General features: G+C 39.5%; 3 protein-coding genes and 1 long non-coding RNA gene across 13 annotated transcripts; 3 read left to right on the forward strand and 1 right to left on the reverse strand.

Annotated features, from left to right (window-relative positions):
* Nucleotides 1-73: 73 nt before the first annotated feature.
* Nucleotides 74-7,953, forward strand: LOC103946393 (general transcription and DNA repair factor IIH subunit TFB1-3-like). 9 transcript variants are annotated; one of them, XR_007257387.1, is made up of 20 exons: nt 74-514; nt 897-975; nt 1,197-1,261; nt 1,370-1,433; nt 1,954-2,080; nt 3,183-3,345; nt 3,454-3,549; nt 3,780-3,824; nt 3,972-4,028; nt 4,171-4,326; nt 4,431-4,496; nt 4,806-4,935; nt 5,111-5,167; nt 5,291-5,400; nt 5,509-5,700; nt 5,808-5,921; nt 6,112-6,189; nt 6,328-6,371; nt 7,149-7,208; nt 7,589-7,634. XR_007257387.1 is itself a non-coding variant. In XM_048581711.1 (20 exons), exons 1-20 carry the CDS (start codon nt 410-412, stop codon nt 7,670-7,672), a joined length of 1,896 nt encoding a protein of 631 aa, XP_048437668.1. In that variant the 5' UTR covers nt 77-409; the 3' UTR covers nt 7,673-7,953. The 9 variants fall into 9 exon arrangements, 8 of the variants coding, with proteins under 8 accessions (XP_048437668.1, XP_048437674.1, XP_048437670.1 ...); XM_048581711.1 differs by having other exon boundaries at nt 77-514; nt 6,324-6,371; nt 7,589-7,953; XM_048581717.1 differs by having other exon boundaries at nt 77-514; nt 1,197-1,256; nt 6,324-6,371; nt 7,589-7,953.
* Nucleotides 7,954-8,250: 297 nt separating this feature from the next.
* Nucleotides 8,251-11,041, forward strand: LOC103946466 (pentatricopeptide repeat-containing protein At1g10270). The gene has a single exon (XM_048581719.1). The coding sequence runs from the start codon at nt 8,351-8,353 to the stop codon at nt 10,838-10,840; it is 2,490 nt and encodes an 829-aa protein (XP_048437676.1). The 5' UTR covers nt 8,251-8,350; the 3' UTR covers nt 10,841-11,041.
* Nucleotides 11,042-11,942: 901 nt separating this feature from the next.
* On the reverse strand, nt 11,943-15,063 carry LOC103946396 (glycosyltransferase BC10). 2 transcript variants are annotated; one of them, XM_048581720.1, is made up of 3 exons: nt 14,011-15,063; nt 12,517-12,833; nt 11,943-12,411 (listed from the first exon to the last, which is right to left on the reverse strand). In XM_048581720.1, exons 1-3 carry the CDS (start codon nt 14,539-14,541, stop codon nt 12,192-12,194), a joined length of 1,068 nt encoding a protein of 355 aa, XP_048437677.1. In that variant the 5' UTR covers nt 14,542-15,063; the 3' UTR covers nt 11,943-12,191. The 2 variants fall into 2 exon arrangements, with proteins under 2 accessions (XP_048437677.1, XP_009355369.2); XM_009357094.3 differs by having other exon boundaries at nt 11,943-12,833; nt 14,011-15,053.
* A 610-nt stretch (nt 15,064-15,673) lies between these two features.
* On the forward strand, nt 15,674-16,923 carry LOC125476106. Its single transcript, XR_007257439.1, has 3 exons — nt 15,674-16,529; nt 16,638-16,722; nt 16,836-16,923. It is a non-coding gene; the product is annotated as an uncharacterized LOC125476106 (long non-coding RNA).
* Nucleotides 16,924-17,240: the final 317 nt, after the last annotated feature.

A 17,240-nucleotide genomic window follows, 5' to 3' on the forward strand; every position in this document is an offset into this window, starting at 1 on the left:
AAATCCTGCAAATATTTCATTTCCATTTACACGCTCAAGTCCCAATCTTGGCAGCGAAGATTTGTTCTTTACGTATTGTTTTTAAAAATATTTTCACCGAAAACGTTCAAGCATTTCAATAACGCATCCAAACGAGTAGGACCTTGCTCTTCCTTCTTCAGTAGGAGAACAGTCGCTCACACAGACCCAAAGAAAAGAGGAAGGAGCTTGGGAGAGAGTGAGCCTCTCCCTCGGTCCGTACAAATGCGCGCCGTTTGTATCTGCAACAATCCTAAAACCCTAACAACAACTCTAACCCCCCTAATCTAATCCGATTTATTAGATTTTGACAATTTTGATTGATCGATTCGAAATTCTTTTTATTTTTTGAGAAATCGTGTGCCCACCAATCGCGAACAAGAAGAAGAAGATGTCTTCTTCATCATCCTCGTCGTCGAGGCGAGTGGTGAAGCGTGCACAATACAAGGATGCGGCAAGATTAAAGAACCCTGGCATTCCCGGCGTTTTAACTATGGTACCCAACATTTGCTTATTTCTTCCATTTTTCCCTCATTCAATTCCATTGCTTTTCGTGTATGAACAAAGTATTCTGCAAACATTTTGTATATTCTACAATTGCTAATTTGCGGTTATCGGTAAGATTTATGGGATTAAGGACATAGTTCAAACTTTCTTTAACAATCAAGGACATAGTTCATGTGGATAGCTTGCAAATCATGCACCAACAGTTGGTTTGTATTAATGAGTTTTGTCATTGGTTGTAAGGATAAATTTGCTACAAGTTTTGAGCTAAGTCAAAGTCTTTTTCGGGGATCTGTATGTCAAATTCCTTAAATATGCGACTGCTGGATTGCATTTGTGTAATGTTGTTTTTGCGAATGTGTTGGTATGGGCAGGTTGAGGACAAGTTTGTGTTCAAGCCAAACGATCCCACGTCTACCCAAACCCTTGATGTGGAGTTTAGACATATTAAAGGTACTCCTTATATTGGCAACGGATTCATTTCTTTGAAGTAAGCACCTTGTTTATCATTTTTACCTGTTTCCTTCAAAAAGTCTTAGTAAGCCAAACTAAAAGACCATATCTTTACTAATCTTGATATTCAACGATTCAATTTCTCTGGATTACGTGCTCCCTGTTCGAGTTATATATATAATTCCCCCCTTTTTTTTTTATTCTTGCTCATGAACTTTCAGGTCACAAAAACACCAAGGAGGGATCCAAGCAAGCACCTTTGCTTAATCTCAGCAGCAGTCGTGAGGTTTTCTTTTAGTTGTAATTTATGTTACATCCTACCACTAGTTTAGAGCTAGTCTAATCCAGCTTCTTATTCTTTATTGACTGGATTTCTGCAACTGTGATGCCCCAGGTTAAAAGTTACATTTTTGAGTTTCAAAGTTTTCCCGATCTTCATGAATGCCGAGATTTTGTAGGTAAATCTCATTCATATCCAGAACATGTATGAAATTCTATGTTCATTGTGTTCAAAGGCTTATTTTCACATTCTTCTTTTGCTCTATATTGCTTGCTGTTGGTATAAATGTTTCATGTGGACCGCCTTTACTGGAATGGACTGCATCGTAAGAGACAGCCAGTAGCCACTGTATTTCTTTAGAAACCACTTGATTACTCATTGTCTACAAATCTAACATTCTGCTGATATAATTCGACTTCTTTTTTAGTTGAATTTTGAGAGTTTTCCATTCAAATACTGCTTGTAGCTGTGATCGTGTGAGGGGTGTTTTAATGCCTTTACCTTTTCAGTTATCTACAAGATTCTAAATAACATTTAGTGCCAACCGTTGTTTTTTTGTGCCACTGCTTTCCTTACAAGCTTTGTTGCACTAAAATTTTATTTAAATTGTATTTTTTTTTTAAATTATTAGACTTTTGTCTTGCGTGTTTTAGTTAATTATTTTCTCTTAGATTGTGCTCTTTGGTGTGTTTGAATAGGCAATGCCCTATCTAAGGCTGCAGAAGCTGCAAAAACTGCTCCTAAGAAAGATGGAGTTACATTGCCTGATGAACAACTCAGTGCAGCAGAAATGGAGCTCCGTATGAAGCTACTGCAAGAAGACAGGTTACTTTGTCTCCTCCCTATCAGATAGCTAACATCAGCATTTCACATTTTGTAGCTCCTTGGAATAGTTTAAAATCAATTTTTGTTTCCTTATGGAGATGTATTATTTTTAATATTTCTTGGTTGAACTATAATTTGGGTTTTAACTTTCATCTTAATGCAACTCTCAGCAGGAAAGAATCAGGATACCACACCCGTTCTACAAGTTCACATGTTTTTATTTTCTATTCATACCATAGTACGTATTATATTTTTCTAGTTGTAGACTTTTGCCCAGAATAAACTAGTAAAGATTGTGAATGACAAAGTCTAATGATAGTTATTTAAGAATCAGGACAATACTCACCATCAAGTTTGCCGCTTGTTTTAATACTCTATGTACTTCTATGATAATTGATAATTTTTACGTTTTCCTAGTAATAACCTTCCCCTAGAATCAACTTTTAATGAAAAATATTGAAATAAATCTAATAAAAGCCAGTGAAGAATAACAAAAGCACACACCAACAACTTGTGGATTGTAAGTTCCCACCTGTTTTTCTAGTCATATGCATTCCCCTAAAATGAATTAATAACAGTTAATGTTGACATAATTGAATGCAGATTCTGATTAGTTTGATTCCTAGCATTGATATGTACAACTCATACTCACACAAAGACCAAATCTGGACGGCCTCCACTTTCAAAGTGCTTCAGTCCCTTCCTTTTTCAGTATCAGATTGCTGAATTCAAACATTTGGTTGCTTTCTTGTCTTTTCTGCCAACAATTTGGTGCCGTGGTGTTCTGTACTGCCATTTCCTGGTACAAGCAGTCCACCAAAAAAACCAGAAAAATAAAACATAAAAAAACAACAAAAGCAACTCTGCATAAACAAAAATACCCAACTATCATGCTGCCTTGTTTTGTCTACAAGTTATTTTCTTTTGCCTTTGTTTTCTAGGTGGAAATTTGGATGGTAATCATAGTTTTGTAATTTATGTTTATGATGAGCTGAGGTTTTGAGAAGGTGAGTTACTTGCTATTTCTTGTTACTAGATTGTTTGCTTCTGAGCTTTCCGTATATAACTGCTGTTTTATGTCACTTAATTTTACTCTTCACAGTGAACTGCAGAACCTTCATATGCAGTTTGTAATCAGTGGTGTTTTGACAGAATCTGAGTTCTGGGCAACTAGGAAGGTTAGATACCGTAATGAAGACAGATTCTTGATCATGTTTGGAAAGTTGTGTTTACTTTTTCTTTTCAACGGCAAGCCTATACATAGTGTTGGTTCCCCTCCCCACCCATAGTGCTACACTGACAATTGAAACAAATTTTAACCGAAAGTGTATAGTTGTTATTGTGACATGTCTGCCTTCTGAAATTTATTGCAGAAGTTGCTTGATGGAGATAGCCGTACAAAGCCAAAACAACGGGTTGGTTTTAAAAATTCAATGATTTTGGACACCAAACCTACAAGTGACGGTCGGGTAGAACATTGAACTCTCTCTCTCTCTCTCTCTGATCTTATGATTCATTTGTTTCTTCTTGCCAATAGTTACTTTGGTTGCTTGTAGAGTTGGCACCTCCTTGATGACATTTAATAAAACTATTTTGTGGATCTTAAAGGATTCCTTTACTTATCCATAACTTTTTTATCTCATCAACTTAGTGGGTCGGAAACTAAATTTTTTTGTTTTTTGTTTTGGGAATTGTCTAGATGAACAAGGTTACGTTTAATTTCACTCCAGAGATTAAATATCAGGCATATTTCTCCACTTTTCACTTCTTCTTTGAGATAATACTCATTTCATTTTCAACAAATGCAAGTACTCTGAACGAGAGTTTGGTTATCCATCTTGGAAAGCTTTCTTTGGCGCTTATGCTTAAGTTTTGTTACACTCCTTTTCAGATCTTTGCTCTCAAACCAGCTGTTCACCAGGCATTTCTTGAACTAGTGCCCAGTAAGGTAGTGAGGATATCCAAACAATTCCTTACATAATCAGACACTTTTCCATGTTAGTGATAAGTTGAGAATTGAGAAGTTTGCTATTTGCTTTCTTACTTCGCGCAAATCATGTTTTTCTAGCTTTCCCTGTTTATAATTCCAGATGACAGCAAAAGACTTCTGGACAAAATATTTCAGAGCTGAATTCCTTCACAGTACCAAGAATGCTGCTGCAATTGCGGCAGAAGCTGCTGAGGATGAGGAACTGGCAATTTTTTTAAAGGAGGATGAAATATTGGCAAGGGAAGCTCGTCAGAAGGTGCTCTTAAAAAAATTGTTTTCTTCACCCTATAAGTTTTGGTATACCCTGGATGCTTCCGGTGCATATGTTTATATTCTTATTTTTATGCCTTTTTTTGGCAGATTCGACGGGTTGATCCAACTTTGGATATGGAAGCTGACCAAGGGGATGATTATACACATCTTCCTGTATGTTTTCTAGAACCGATCTTGAGTCTTTTATTCTAGTAGCCTCTATCTTATCCTAAAAGCAGTCTTCTAATTTTCCTGATACCCCCAAATTTAAGGGTGGTTATCAGATGATTTGCAGTTATAGATATGGCACGTTGGAGAAACATTCCTCAGTGGTTCCTGTATTTTATATTCTGATATTCTGGATACCCACTTATGCCTTTGATCCACAATGAATTTTTTTTAATTATCATGCTTAACGTCTCTAGGGATGCCATAAAGTTGATTTCATTTTAACCGTTTCTGATCTGGTTGATACGTTTTAAAAATCAGGATCATGGGATCTTTCGTGATGGTGGCAAGGACATCACTGAACTACAGAATGAGCAATACAGGAGGACTTTATCACAAGACCTTAACAGGCAAGGGGCTGTTGTTCTTCAAGGAAGAACTGTTGGTTAGAGTTTCTCCTGAATCTATTCTATTTTCTTTCCTATGATTAATAAATGTCGTAAGCTGCTTCTATCTACTTATATATTATTATAGTGATTTTGATGTTTTTTGATGAACCGGCTGAGCTATATTTCATCTATAATTTAGTAGATAACTTTGATTTGTGAACCTGACTTCAGATGGGGATTTAGAAGATCCAAATAATGTTGCAGAAGCACTTATGCGGTCAAGACAGGGTTAGCATTGTCCTTTGTTTCCCCCTTTGGTTTATCCATTGGGATTTCCTCCCCTCAATATTTCCTCTTTTGTCCAATGGCAAGTCAGGATCTGTGCTTAACTTTCGCCGGATGTTTTGGCAGAGCCTGATGAGAGTGCTGTGCAGGAGAGACTTGATAGGATTGCTCGGATGAATGAGATAGATGACCTTCGAGAACCTCACGATCATCCTGTTGCTCAATTATGTATTAAGGTTCACTTTGATATCATTCTTCCAAAAGTCCAACAGTTTAATGCAGAAGGTGCACACTCCTTTTGTTTTCTTCTGACGCTGGAGATTTTTCATGTGTCATGAATACAGGATCCTCGAGACTACTTTGACACGCAACAAGCTAATGCACTTAAAGCTTTGGATGAATCACGAATAGGAACTGAACAAAAAAAATGCAGCATGACCACTGAGGAAGCATATGGCTCCTTGAAGGAGTCTATATCTAAAATTAAGAGCATTGGATTGAAAAATTCCACAGTTGCACCAGAAATTGCTCTTATGGTAATATGGTCTTACTGGCAGGTCTTTTTTCTAGATATGATATGTATAGTTATAAAACTGTATACTTCAATTGCCAGAAAGTTTTACTACCCATTTCTGTGGTATAGGTTCTTAATGGACTGACTCAGAATATTTCTAGTACCAAGTATCAACTCGGAAAGAATCCTCGGGAGGGTATTCTGGACAGTTTGCCAAACAAAATGAAAGAGGAACTGCTGCATGTGAGTGAATAACAACTCGTCTGTTTACTTTCTAGATACTATTAGCTGCTTTGTAAGTAAAATAAATAAATAATATAGAAAAAGTTAATTACTGCTGCTCAGTTCTCATTGACATAGAGTTGATCAAGTTGCATTAGGTTTTGTTTACTTCACAGTTCTTTTGACTTTAGGGATATGTTTTTTATTCCAGCATTCGATGTCCATTCAAGAATTACTGAGGCATTTTTGGTCTACATATCCAATTACCACAGCTTATCTTTCTACAAAGGTTAGCTTTGTTTCCTTTATGCTATATGAAAATCATTACTCATTAACATCACTATTTGAATCTCTTCAACATGGTTTTCTTTATTCTAAAAAAAATTATTTTTATTCTGTGATTTCACTAAATTATTCACGCAGGTAGGCAAACTGAAGGATGCCATGTCACAAATCTATCGACAGCTAGAGGTATCAGTCCTGCTACTTTATCTTTTTCTCATTTGTTTTCTGGGCTATTTTAAGATACTCCACATGCATTTTCTAAGCATATGAAACACCATATTGTGTTTTATAAAAATAGTTGTCAAAAGCTCAAAATTATAACTGATTTTTGGTCTCCTTCATAGTGTCATTATTGATGTTGAGCTGTTTTAAATTTTTCATGTGGAATGTGGAGTAATTTATAAGAAGTGCTGAAAACAGCCCAGTAGTGTTGTCTGCCTCATCAATTCGAGGTTCTTTCACCTCAAAAGTAGTTGTGCTCCTGGTGCCTTCTTTGCCTCATTGCTAACATAGTCCTTTATTAAAATCTGGTCGCCATATAGCTTTATGACAATCCATTGGGGATTTTCTGTGAATGTATCTTATATCAAACTGCCTTGTTTGTGGCAACCTGTGTGTGGTGGATCTTCATTGGAGTGGAGTGATGGGAAGAGGTTTGGAGACGAGAGAGACATTGGTTTCTTATTGGAGGATTTGATGCATATTTTTATCTACTGCTTTGACTGTCTAAAGATTCTTAGCTAGTGCTCCACCTTTGCAGTTCAACATCCACCTTAATTCTGTTTCATGAAATTTGGAAAAACAGAAAATGTCATTTGGTCATCTTCTCAAAACTCTTTTTTTCTGTTTTCATATATGCAATATTGATTTCTTCATGTTTTAAACCCCATATTAATTGGGTTTAATTGTTTTGGAAGAGGGTTTAGGATCTACTTTGTTCACGTATCGATTGAAATTTTCCAGGAGATAAAGGAATCAGACTTCCGGCACCAGGTTTCTCTCCTTGTTCGGCCAATGCATCAGGTCAATACCTCTATTCAATTTTCAGTTTAATTGAAAGGATTAATTCATCTTAATCTTAATGTCAAGAAACGTATCTCTTATGTTTTAAGGATTTTTACAATAATGTTATGGATGACCAATTAAGTTTGAAACTGTATGGTACTTTATGCTGATGAACCTCTTGTAACATGCTCTGCTGCTTGTTCTGTCAGCCAAGTGCGCTCTCTGTTTGGTGTCCACTTGTGCTAAGCTGCTTACTTCAGCGTTTGTATTCGATTGTTTTTGTTGCGATCAGTGGACTTATGACTTATCTATAGGCTTTTCATCTTAGTTAAAGGAAACGGGAACAGAAATTTCTTAACGATGGCTGGTACTGATGGACAAAGACCATTTTGGTACAGGCACTTGATGCGGCTTTTCAACATTATGAATCGAACTTACAGAAAAGAGCTGCAACTGCAACGATGCCGAATGGAAATGCGTAGGAGAAAGTTCGCCCTTGATTGGTTCACCCGTGTCCTGCCTTTTATCTTGTTGCGATCGTATGAAACTGTACATCCAATCAATTTTGCTATGAGCTTGTGCTTGATTGACGAGGTTTTTTGGCGTAACATGTACATTGATGTTCGACTATTGGCCAAAATTGGGTGGAACTATTCTTGTATGTACTTGCGGCTTCTGCACAGCATTATGTGATGCTTGTAGACTGTATTATGCATGTTAACCTCAGTTAAAAGCTTTTTCTAATAATATACGTTTCTCTCTACTCAATCGACTTCAAGTTTACGTTTGCGGTAGCATACTCGGTGTCACGAATACACAAGATGGCACAAGGCCTAGAAACACCTAAAACATCATCGTCCATTTGTGGGGACGCTTTGAAATGACGTTAATTTGGAAAAAGACATCATTTCGCCAAAAAATAAGTAAAATAAAAAGCATCTGGGCTTAGTGGGCGAGTTTCCAATCCAACCCAACAAGTCTATGTCTAATGGTCTGGCCCGGCCCAAACGTGAAACAGATTTTACTTTTTTTGGTCGGAACATAAGCAGGCAGAGCAAAGCAGTTATCCACCAAAACCCTTCTTCCTTCTTCCACCTTCATTTCCCGAGTTGCTAGGGTTTAAGCATTTTCACCTCTCTCTCAGTCACAGTCTCACAGCCATGTCTTTCTACCGCCTGCTCCTCCGCTCTCTCCGCCGCCCTTCTACCACAACAACCCTACCCATAACCCAATCCCTCACCTCCCTCCACCTCCACTGCTCTAACCCAAACATTCCTCTCCATCTCACCACCCCCACCCGCACCTTCGCTTTCTCCTCCGCCGAAGAAGCCGCCGCTGAGCGCAGACGTCGCAAGCGCCGCCTCCGAATCGAGCCCCCGCTCAACGCCCTCCGTCGGGACTCACGCCCCCCTCCCCCACGGGACCCGAACGCCCCCCGCCTACCTGATACCACCTCCGCCCTCGTCGGCCCCCGCCTTAACCTCCACAACCGCGTCCAGTCGCTCATCCGAGCCGGAGACTTGGACGCCGCGTCCGAGGTTGCGCGTCACTCGGTTTTCTCCAACACTCGCCCCACCGTCTTCACCTGCAACGCCATTGTGGCTGCAATGTATCGCGCCAAGAGGTACAATGACGCTATTGCCCTTTTCCACTTCTTCTTCAATCAATCAAACATTGTTCCTAACATTGTATCTTATAATAATTTGATTAATACTCATTGCGATGAGGGCCGTGTCGATGTGGGACTGGAGATTTATCGGCATATAATTGCAAATTGCCCCTACAGTCCCTCGCCAGTGACATACCGGCATTTGACTAAAGGGTTGGTTGATGCTGGGAGGATAGGTGAGGGTGTGGACTTGTTGAGGGAGATGTTGAATAAGGGCCACGGAGCGGATTCTTTGGTTTTTAATAATTTGATTAAGGGATTCTTACATTTGGAGAATATGGATAAGGCTGTTGAGCTGTTTGATGAGCTTAAAGAGAGATGTTTGGTTTATGATGGGGTTGTGAATTCAACCTTTATGGATTGGTTTTTCAACCAGGGGAAAGAGAAAGAGGCGATGGAGTCATACAAGTCCTTGCTTGATAGGCAGTTTAGGATGGTCCCGGCAACTTGTAATGTTCTCTTGGAGGTACTGCTTAAGCATGGGAAGAAGAAGGAAGCCTGGGATTTGTTTGATCAGATGTTGGATAATCACACCCCGCCAAATTTCCAGGCTGTGAATTCAGAAACATTTAACATTATGGTTAACGAGTGTTTTAAGCTTGGAAAGTGCGATGAGGCAATTGCCACCTTTAAGAAGGTGGGGACAAAGGTGAATTCAAGGCCGTTTTCTATGGACGTTGCGGGGTATAACAATATCATTGCGAGGTATTGTGAGAATGGGATGTTACCGGAGGCTGAGACACTGTTTGCAGAATTGTCCTCAAAGTCATTGACCCCGGATGTCATGACTCATAGGACTCTGATTGATGCATATTTGAAAGTAGAGAGGATAGATGATGCTCTTAAGATATTTAGCAGGATGGTGGAGGTTGGTCTGCGAGTGGTTGCTAGTCTTGGTAAAAGGGTGTTCGATGAATTGATTAAGAACGGGAAGGCAGTAGACTGTGCACAGATTTTGAAGAAAATGGGGGAAAAAGATCCAAAACCAGATGCCAGTTTTTATGATGCTGTGATCAAGGGGGTTTGCAATGAAGGTGTGCTTGATACAGGCTGTGATTTACTGGAAGAGATGGTGAGATATGGCATTGGTGTTCCTCCAGAATTGCAGCAATTTGTAAATGAGGTTTTTGGAGAAGCTGGGCGTGGCGAAGAGATTCAGAGAGTATTAAATACGAATAGGTGGGGATACCGATCACTACCTAGAGAGGCACCACCTCAGCAATTCCAACCAAGATCGCCTCAAATGGCAGGACAATATCGTCCGTCGTCAGCACCGCCCCAAATGACTGGACAATATCAGCCACCATCTGGACCCTATCAGCCACCATCTGGAACCAATCAGCCACCATCTGGACCCTATCAGCCACCATCTGGAACCTATCACTATCAGCCACCATCTGGAACCAATCAGCCGCCTTCTGGACCCTATCAGCCACCATCTGGAACCTATCAGCCACCATCTGGAACCTATCAGCTGCCTTCTGGACCCTATCAGCCACCATCTGGAACCTATCAGCCACCATCCGAAACCTATCAGCCGCCTTCTGGCCCCTATCAGCCGCCTTCTGGAACCTATGGGCCGCCATCCGGAACCAATCAGCCGCCTTCTGGACCCTATCAGCCACCATCCGGAACCTATCAGCCACCATCTGGAACCAATCAGCTGCCTTCTGGACCCTATCAAATGACTGGAACTTACCAATCACCACCAAGACCTCCACATATGGCTACAAGCCAGCACCCCACAGCTCAATCCCCTCAAATGGCTGGACAATATTACACTCCATCAGGAGCCCCCCAAACGGCAGTACCACACCACCCTCCGTCCAGACTCCCTCATGTGACAGCTTCGTACATGCCATCTGAAGATTTTCAAAGCATAGGACCACAGTACCCTCTGTCAGGACCTGCTGAAGGGACAGGATCTGACCAATCACCATCAGAACCCGCTCAAATTACAGAACAGGTAGCAGCTGCTTGATCCTTATATCAAGTGATTGAGACGCCGTCAATTTTCTGTCTTGATTTTTAAGTTGGCCAATGCTACATTGAACGTATGCTAAGTGTCTCTCCATGCCGCAAGCTTAAGGCGTTCAATTGGGTGTATAAGGGGCTCTTGTGACTGAATTCTCTTTGATATTTTCTATAGCGATTAATATGATAAGTTACTTATTCTTGTGCACGTCCATCTGCATGGTTGATGAAGATTACTATGACTTACAATAGAATTACCAATCAATTATCAAGTTTTGTGCATGTTAAATATATGAGATGAATTCGTAGGGGCCTATAGTTTCTGACTTCCGTAAGTTGTACGGTAGGTGAATACATCCTGGTGAATGGTTCAGTTTAGTACTTTGATTGTTGTTCTTTGGACTGGTTCCTTGTGGTGGCTAGGGGACGACGGATTCATTGTAATTTGGGGCCGATTCGGCAGATGGTGCTGTGTCGTTGGTTCGGTTGAAATCAATTTTCCTCGCATTGCTTATGTGTTTCAAATGGTATATGAATCATATGCAATTTTGATTCAACGATTCATATACAATTTTGTTTGAGTGTGTTATTAAGTGTGTTAATTTTGTGTGCGTACAAGTGAATAAAAATAAGGAAAACTAATGAAAAGGGCTTGAAAACTTTGAATTTTAATGATAAGGACAAAATAAAGGGTAAAGTGAATAGTACTAGATTGACTTTTTAGTGTAAAAATATAGTTTTTTGTTAAAGTGAACAGTACCGTAGGTTTTTCGTTAAAACTCCCATAAAAATAAGCCAAATTACGTTTGTAGTCTCTGTTTCACAAATATCTCACTTAGCGGCTCATTGGTTGCTGTTTGATTTCACCTCGACAACACAAGCCAAACGCGAGGATTTCTCCAAAGTGCACGTTTAAGTACTCATTACGACAAGAGCAGTTAGATCAAATACATATGACAAAAAGATTTCGGAGCCGTCAATAAATTAAAAAGAAAACTAATGAAAAGGGTTTAAAAACTTTAAGTTTTAACGATAAGGACAAAATAAATGGTAAAGTGAATAGTATCATGATTGACTTTTTAGTGTAAAAATATGATTTTTCGTCAAAGTAAACAGTACCAAGAGTTTTTCATTGAAATTCTCTAAATTGAACTTTTGTATAATATATTGGTGAGTATCCTTCTTCGAAGGACTTTGCTGATTCCACGATTTATTTTAAGAACCAACTCATTCTCTCAACTCAATGACACAGAGAACCAACTCAATAACGTCTCTCTATCCAAAACTACCTCCCTCTACATCTTCGTATTTGGGAAGAAATTGATACCAAAATTCTGTGCTCAAAAGATCGGAAATTGTCAATATTCCATCACCGATGCGGCGAACTCGAGCAGAGGCCCCAGTGCAGTTGGTGCAAACTTCCTAGCAAATAGGTAACATATGGATGTCATCTCCGCATTGTACTGACACAGCGCTCCATTGTTCCTTATAGACCGTACGAAATCTTCCGTAATATTGTCTCCTCCGTACGTTGCAGGGTGCGGACCTCCCAGTGACCAGTCTACCCACGTCACAGTCCTATTCGAATTCAGCCATCCATGGAACATGTTGAAGTAAGTAGGCAGGTAATGCTCATCCGGGTAGCATGCAGGCAAACAATATTTGCTGAAGATTGTGTAATACCTTGTTTCCGACACTATATACACGGACAACGCACGGCTAAGTTCAAACCACTGAGACCCTTTCCTCCACTGATACAGTTGAATATCAGGAAACATTTCGCGGCTGTAACGCCCACGCCCATAACGCCCAGGATTATCGTATGACTCAACATAGCTATGGTTTGAACCGATGAGATACTTGTAGACAGTAGGGAAATTATAGATCGGGATGCAGCTCTCAGAGAGAAGAACAAAGCGCTCATTTGAGAAGTCAAGCAAGGCATTCGCTAGAAGCCGCCTCTCTGCATCAACCAATGTTACTGTCCCCCATGAAACAGGCTGCAGAGAAGAAAATTTTTAAGGGTAAGCATTACGTAATTCATTAAGAACGAAGACCATATTATCTTCATGAATGATAGATGCACACACCTCTCGGGTCTTTTTTTCATCTCAGATTACTCGATAATTCAGAACACACTCGTGATACAAGTTTAAGACAAAATCTAAGTGATCTAACAATACCGGATAGCACTACCTAATTGATATATGGACATAACGCTTATTGCAATTCTCTTAAGCTAAGAAGAAGGAATTACAACACCATACGCAAACATGTAGCGTAGATTTCTTCAACCATGGTTTATTAAGAAAAAAAGAAATACAGTTTACATGGCACATGATAAACAACAATGCCTAACAAATCTTCAAAATTGGTTCCATGCTAAAACCTAGTGTTGCGATGACAGACAACAAATCTACTGTAAGGACCACGAAGAGGAAATAGCAAGACCCGAATTCAGGAAAAGAAGTTTTGCACCAAAGCAATAATGATTATTTCACTTCCAGTGAGGCTACTGATCTGTATTTCTTCCAAATTGAGCAGCACTTAGCAATTGCCTTACGTCTGATTTTACAAGAAGCTACTGCAATCAGTTACCTAACTTAACGACAAAGCATATCCGTGAAATTTCAATATATAAGAGGATGTTACGGGTCTACAGAAACAATGGCCAACGCAAAAATTGCTGCTAATGATAAAGCAATCTTAAAATTAGTTCATGAGTACCTAAGTTTAAGTCAGCGTGATGAAGGAAGGAAAAAAAAACTTTGATAACTTGGATCTTGAAAAGTAAAGGATCTAGAGATTAAATTAGGTGGTGGTAGGAAACATCTTCAGAAAACATTAATCTTGCCGGACACCAAGCCAAAGAGTCCATGATAATTACCCTACTTCCCTTGATACAATACAAGTTTCTGATCTCTTAAGCGAAGAAAAACAAATAAACAATTACACGCCAAATAAAATTATCATAGCTACGAAATTCAGTTCACTTCCCTCCCCCACAAACTTAGATAATCTTTTTTCATGCCAATCTCCCTCACAACATTGATACGAAGCTACAAGTACGCAATGACATAATCGTATAAATCAAAAGAGAAACAACGAGAAATATTGAAGCAGTAGAGCATCAGTGACAAGAAAAAAGAATAGAATGTCATAAAACATGCCTTGTACCTGACTGGGGATTTGGCGTTGATAAAAAGGAGAGGTGGTAGAAACAGTGAGCTCATAACCCGGAATTACATGGACGTAAATTGAGAAATACTTGTCATGGCCATGGAAGAACCTCTCCCACAATGGCAACAAGGGCAAAGGTCCTCTAGTCAAAAACATGAAAGCCACTTTAGGCACTCTCTCGAATGGAAACTCTGGCTTCTGCGGCACCATTGAAGCTCTCCAAAAGAGCTCATCATCAGACAGACCGTGCGTCAAATTCTTCGGCTGAAGAAACGTCTCCATGCTTCTACAATCAACCTTGTCACTAACTTGCACAGCAGTACAATTCTTCTCCTTGTGCGGCTTATTGGCGGAGAAGTGATTGATAAACGAATAAATCTCAGTTTGTGAACCAAAATGCCGGTTAATATGGGCGCTCGTTGCTAATCCTATAACGACCCCCACAACGAAAACTACCAAGAATGAGAGAATCTGCAAGAGTTTGAGCAAACCCGGGTGCTTCTCATAGTCTTCTCTGCCTCTTGCCATGGCTTTCCAGATTCCAGAAAATCAAATTCAAATCCAAATTCCAAGTCTAAATTCACACTACCATTTATATATGAACACACAAACACTTCAATTCTGGAGAATCAGCACTGATTAATTACTTAATTCTAACAAATACTTGCACCATTATTACTCAAACTGTGAACAAATAGTGCCTCAAATCATAATTAGAAACTCAAATGAATTTAACATAAATCAGAGTCATTTGGGTACCTCTAACTCAATCGATGAATGATGGATGATGAAGATATCATCCAAAAGTTATAAACTTGCTCGGAAAATTCTGGGGAAGAAGTAAATAAAGCAGAGAGATTCGATTTGGTGATGAGAGGAACATACAGAGTGGTTTAGAAGGAAGATGCGAGGGAGTTTGGAGACAAGAACCTTACAAATCAAAGAATATACAAAGTGGGGTCGGTGATGCGTTTTGATTGGGAGAAGAGAGAGAGAGAATGTTTGTGGGTACGTCGGTTTGTGGTGAGCGTGTTGAGAGAGAGAGAGAGAGAGAGAGAGAGAGAGAGAGAGAGATTGTACTTTGTGGGCTGACTCTGTCTGAATCCGAGTGCTTTGTTTGTTTGTTTGTTGTTATTTGCATATAAAGTGGAGTGCTTCTGTTTACAGTTAAAAGAAAGAAAAACAGCACCAGGAAGGTGGAAACTTGGACACGACACGGTCGTAGGATACTCATGTTTTCATGACGTGCCCATGAAAAACAGCACCAAGAAAGAAAAAAAAGCGTGTCTCGCCTCTTCAATCTTATCTGTCAAGACATAAAGCCTTTTAATTAGTTGTGAAAACATCAAGTTAGTCGTAGTGCGCTAATTTAGTAGGCCCCGATAAATATTTCTTAAAGAAAATTGTGTGTGACAAAGGTGAATTTAGGTTCGATTTTTTCAAATGTGAATTTGAATCATATTATTGTTAGTTTATTGTGAAACTGAACTCATTTCCCCACCTCTTAGTATATATAATATCATTTGTTAAAAAAAATATTTGCATGTGACAAAATTTTGGGTAGAAAAAATTACGTTACAAATCATTTTTGATTTGACATCATTGCATATCAACCTTTATCGTGACATGGATGATAGAAAAATCGAATTACATTATTACTTTAGTCTAAAGAAGGCTTTTCAATTGCACTGTACAAATGAACAGTGTTTTGAACCACATTTCAGTTTATTTACAAGATTGCCACTCGGATGCTTTTAACCACCTTTCACTTAATTTACAAAATTGCCACTCAGGCTTAAAAACCTATTTTCAGCCGTTGGCTGCATTTGACGTTTGACTCGGTGACGGAGAGGGGAGAGGGACATCACGCCTGACAAATTGGAGAGAGACAATCGCTCCCATTTTTGACTCGGAGACAGCTGGGTGTGCCTCTGGCGAGCGGAGAGAGGGGGGATAGAGCGACTACAGAGGAGGGAGACACAGAGCCTGACATATTGGAGAGAGATGGGAGCTATGGGTTTGGACTGAGTGAGAGAGATATTTGGGAACGTGCTCTGCCAGGCTCTCTCTGACGCTAATCTTGATGCACACGTGTTGATGATCGTGGGAAGGGAAGAACGATGGTCAAGCTGGCCTTTTCCATTTCCTTCTCAAACCCTCATTGCCTTCTTCCGTCTCGCAGACCCTGCGAGAACCACGGTCTCGCCTCCATCCTATCCTCCAGCCGCCGCTGTCTCCCTTCTCTAGGTAGGGTGTTGTGCGTGTGCGGTCATGCTTGATGATCGTGGAAGCCAGCGATTCAGCTACGACATAGCCTCGACTCTGCTTCCATCTCCATTTTCTCTCCTCGCCTTCTCTCTCAGAAATCACCAACGAGCTTAAAAACCACCAAGCCGTTAGAAATCTCTTCGATTCTCTCTCAGAAACTACGAAGCACAACGACCTCTTGCTGAAAAACCTTGAATTTAGTCCCACTTCGAAGGAAGTTTTAAGCCCATAAAAGCCTTGGTTTCCTGGTGAGTTCTCCAGCCGATTTGGAGTAGGTAATTTTGTGATTTGCAGTTTATTTTGGGAAATGATTGATGGGTTTGCAGTTCATTTTACCATTTCTATAATATTTGCAGTTTATTTTGGGGGTTTACACTAAAATTGAGGAAGCATATATGAACGCAAAGGCTCGAGGATGTACGACAACTTGGATAAGATAGGGTACAAGCTATGACATTTCTGCAAATTCAGTTTTTTTTTTTCTTTTCATTTTAGGGGTTTTTTTTACTGTTTAGTTTTTGGGTTTTGTCTAATTTTTGTGGTCTGCTTTATAGATTGTTCTTTTTGGAAGCTTCTTTCCAGCCTTGAGCTTCTTCTTGCCTGGTGCCTTCTCATTGAATATTGGAGCATTAAACCACAGGTGTGTGTTTTGTCGATGTAAGAGGAGAACAACATAAGAACATTCGTCTTTATATATATATATATATTTTTTTTTTTTGGTGCTTTTTCTAACCCATCAATTTCTTTTGAGTCAACCAAATAGGCCCAACTTGCAATTTATGTTGTGAAGTATAATTGTCTGAAAAATTAAGTATGCATGTATATTTTATGTAAGCATAAATTTAATGATTTGTAGAAACTTTTAATTGTTCCATCCTAAATATCTTCCTTTATTCTTGATGCCATGCTACTTGCGCGACCCTTTCTTGCATCAGTTGTGTCACCTAAAATTAAAATGA

Source organism: the organism of the source record quoted next, unplaced genomic scaffold (genome assembly GCF_019419815.1).
Source record: "Pyrus x bretschneideri cultivar Hongxiangsu unplaced genomic scaffold, Pyrus_bretschneideri_v1 Contig17, whole genome shotgun sequence".
In the NCBI taxonomy this organism is placed as follows: Eukaryota; Viridiplantae; Streptophyta; class Magnoliopsida; order Rosales; family Rosaceae; genus Pyrus; species Pyrus x bretschneideri.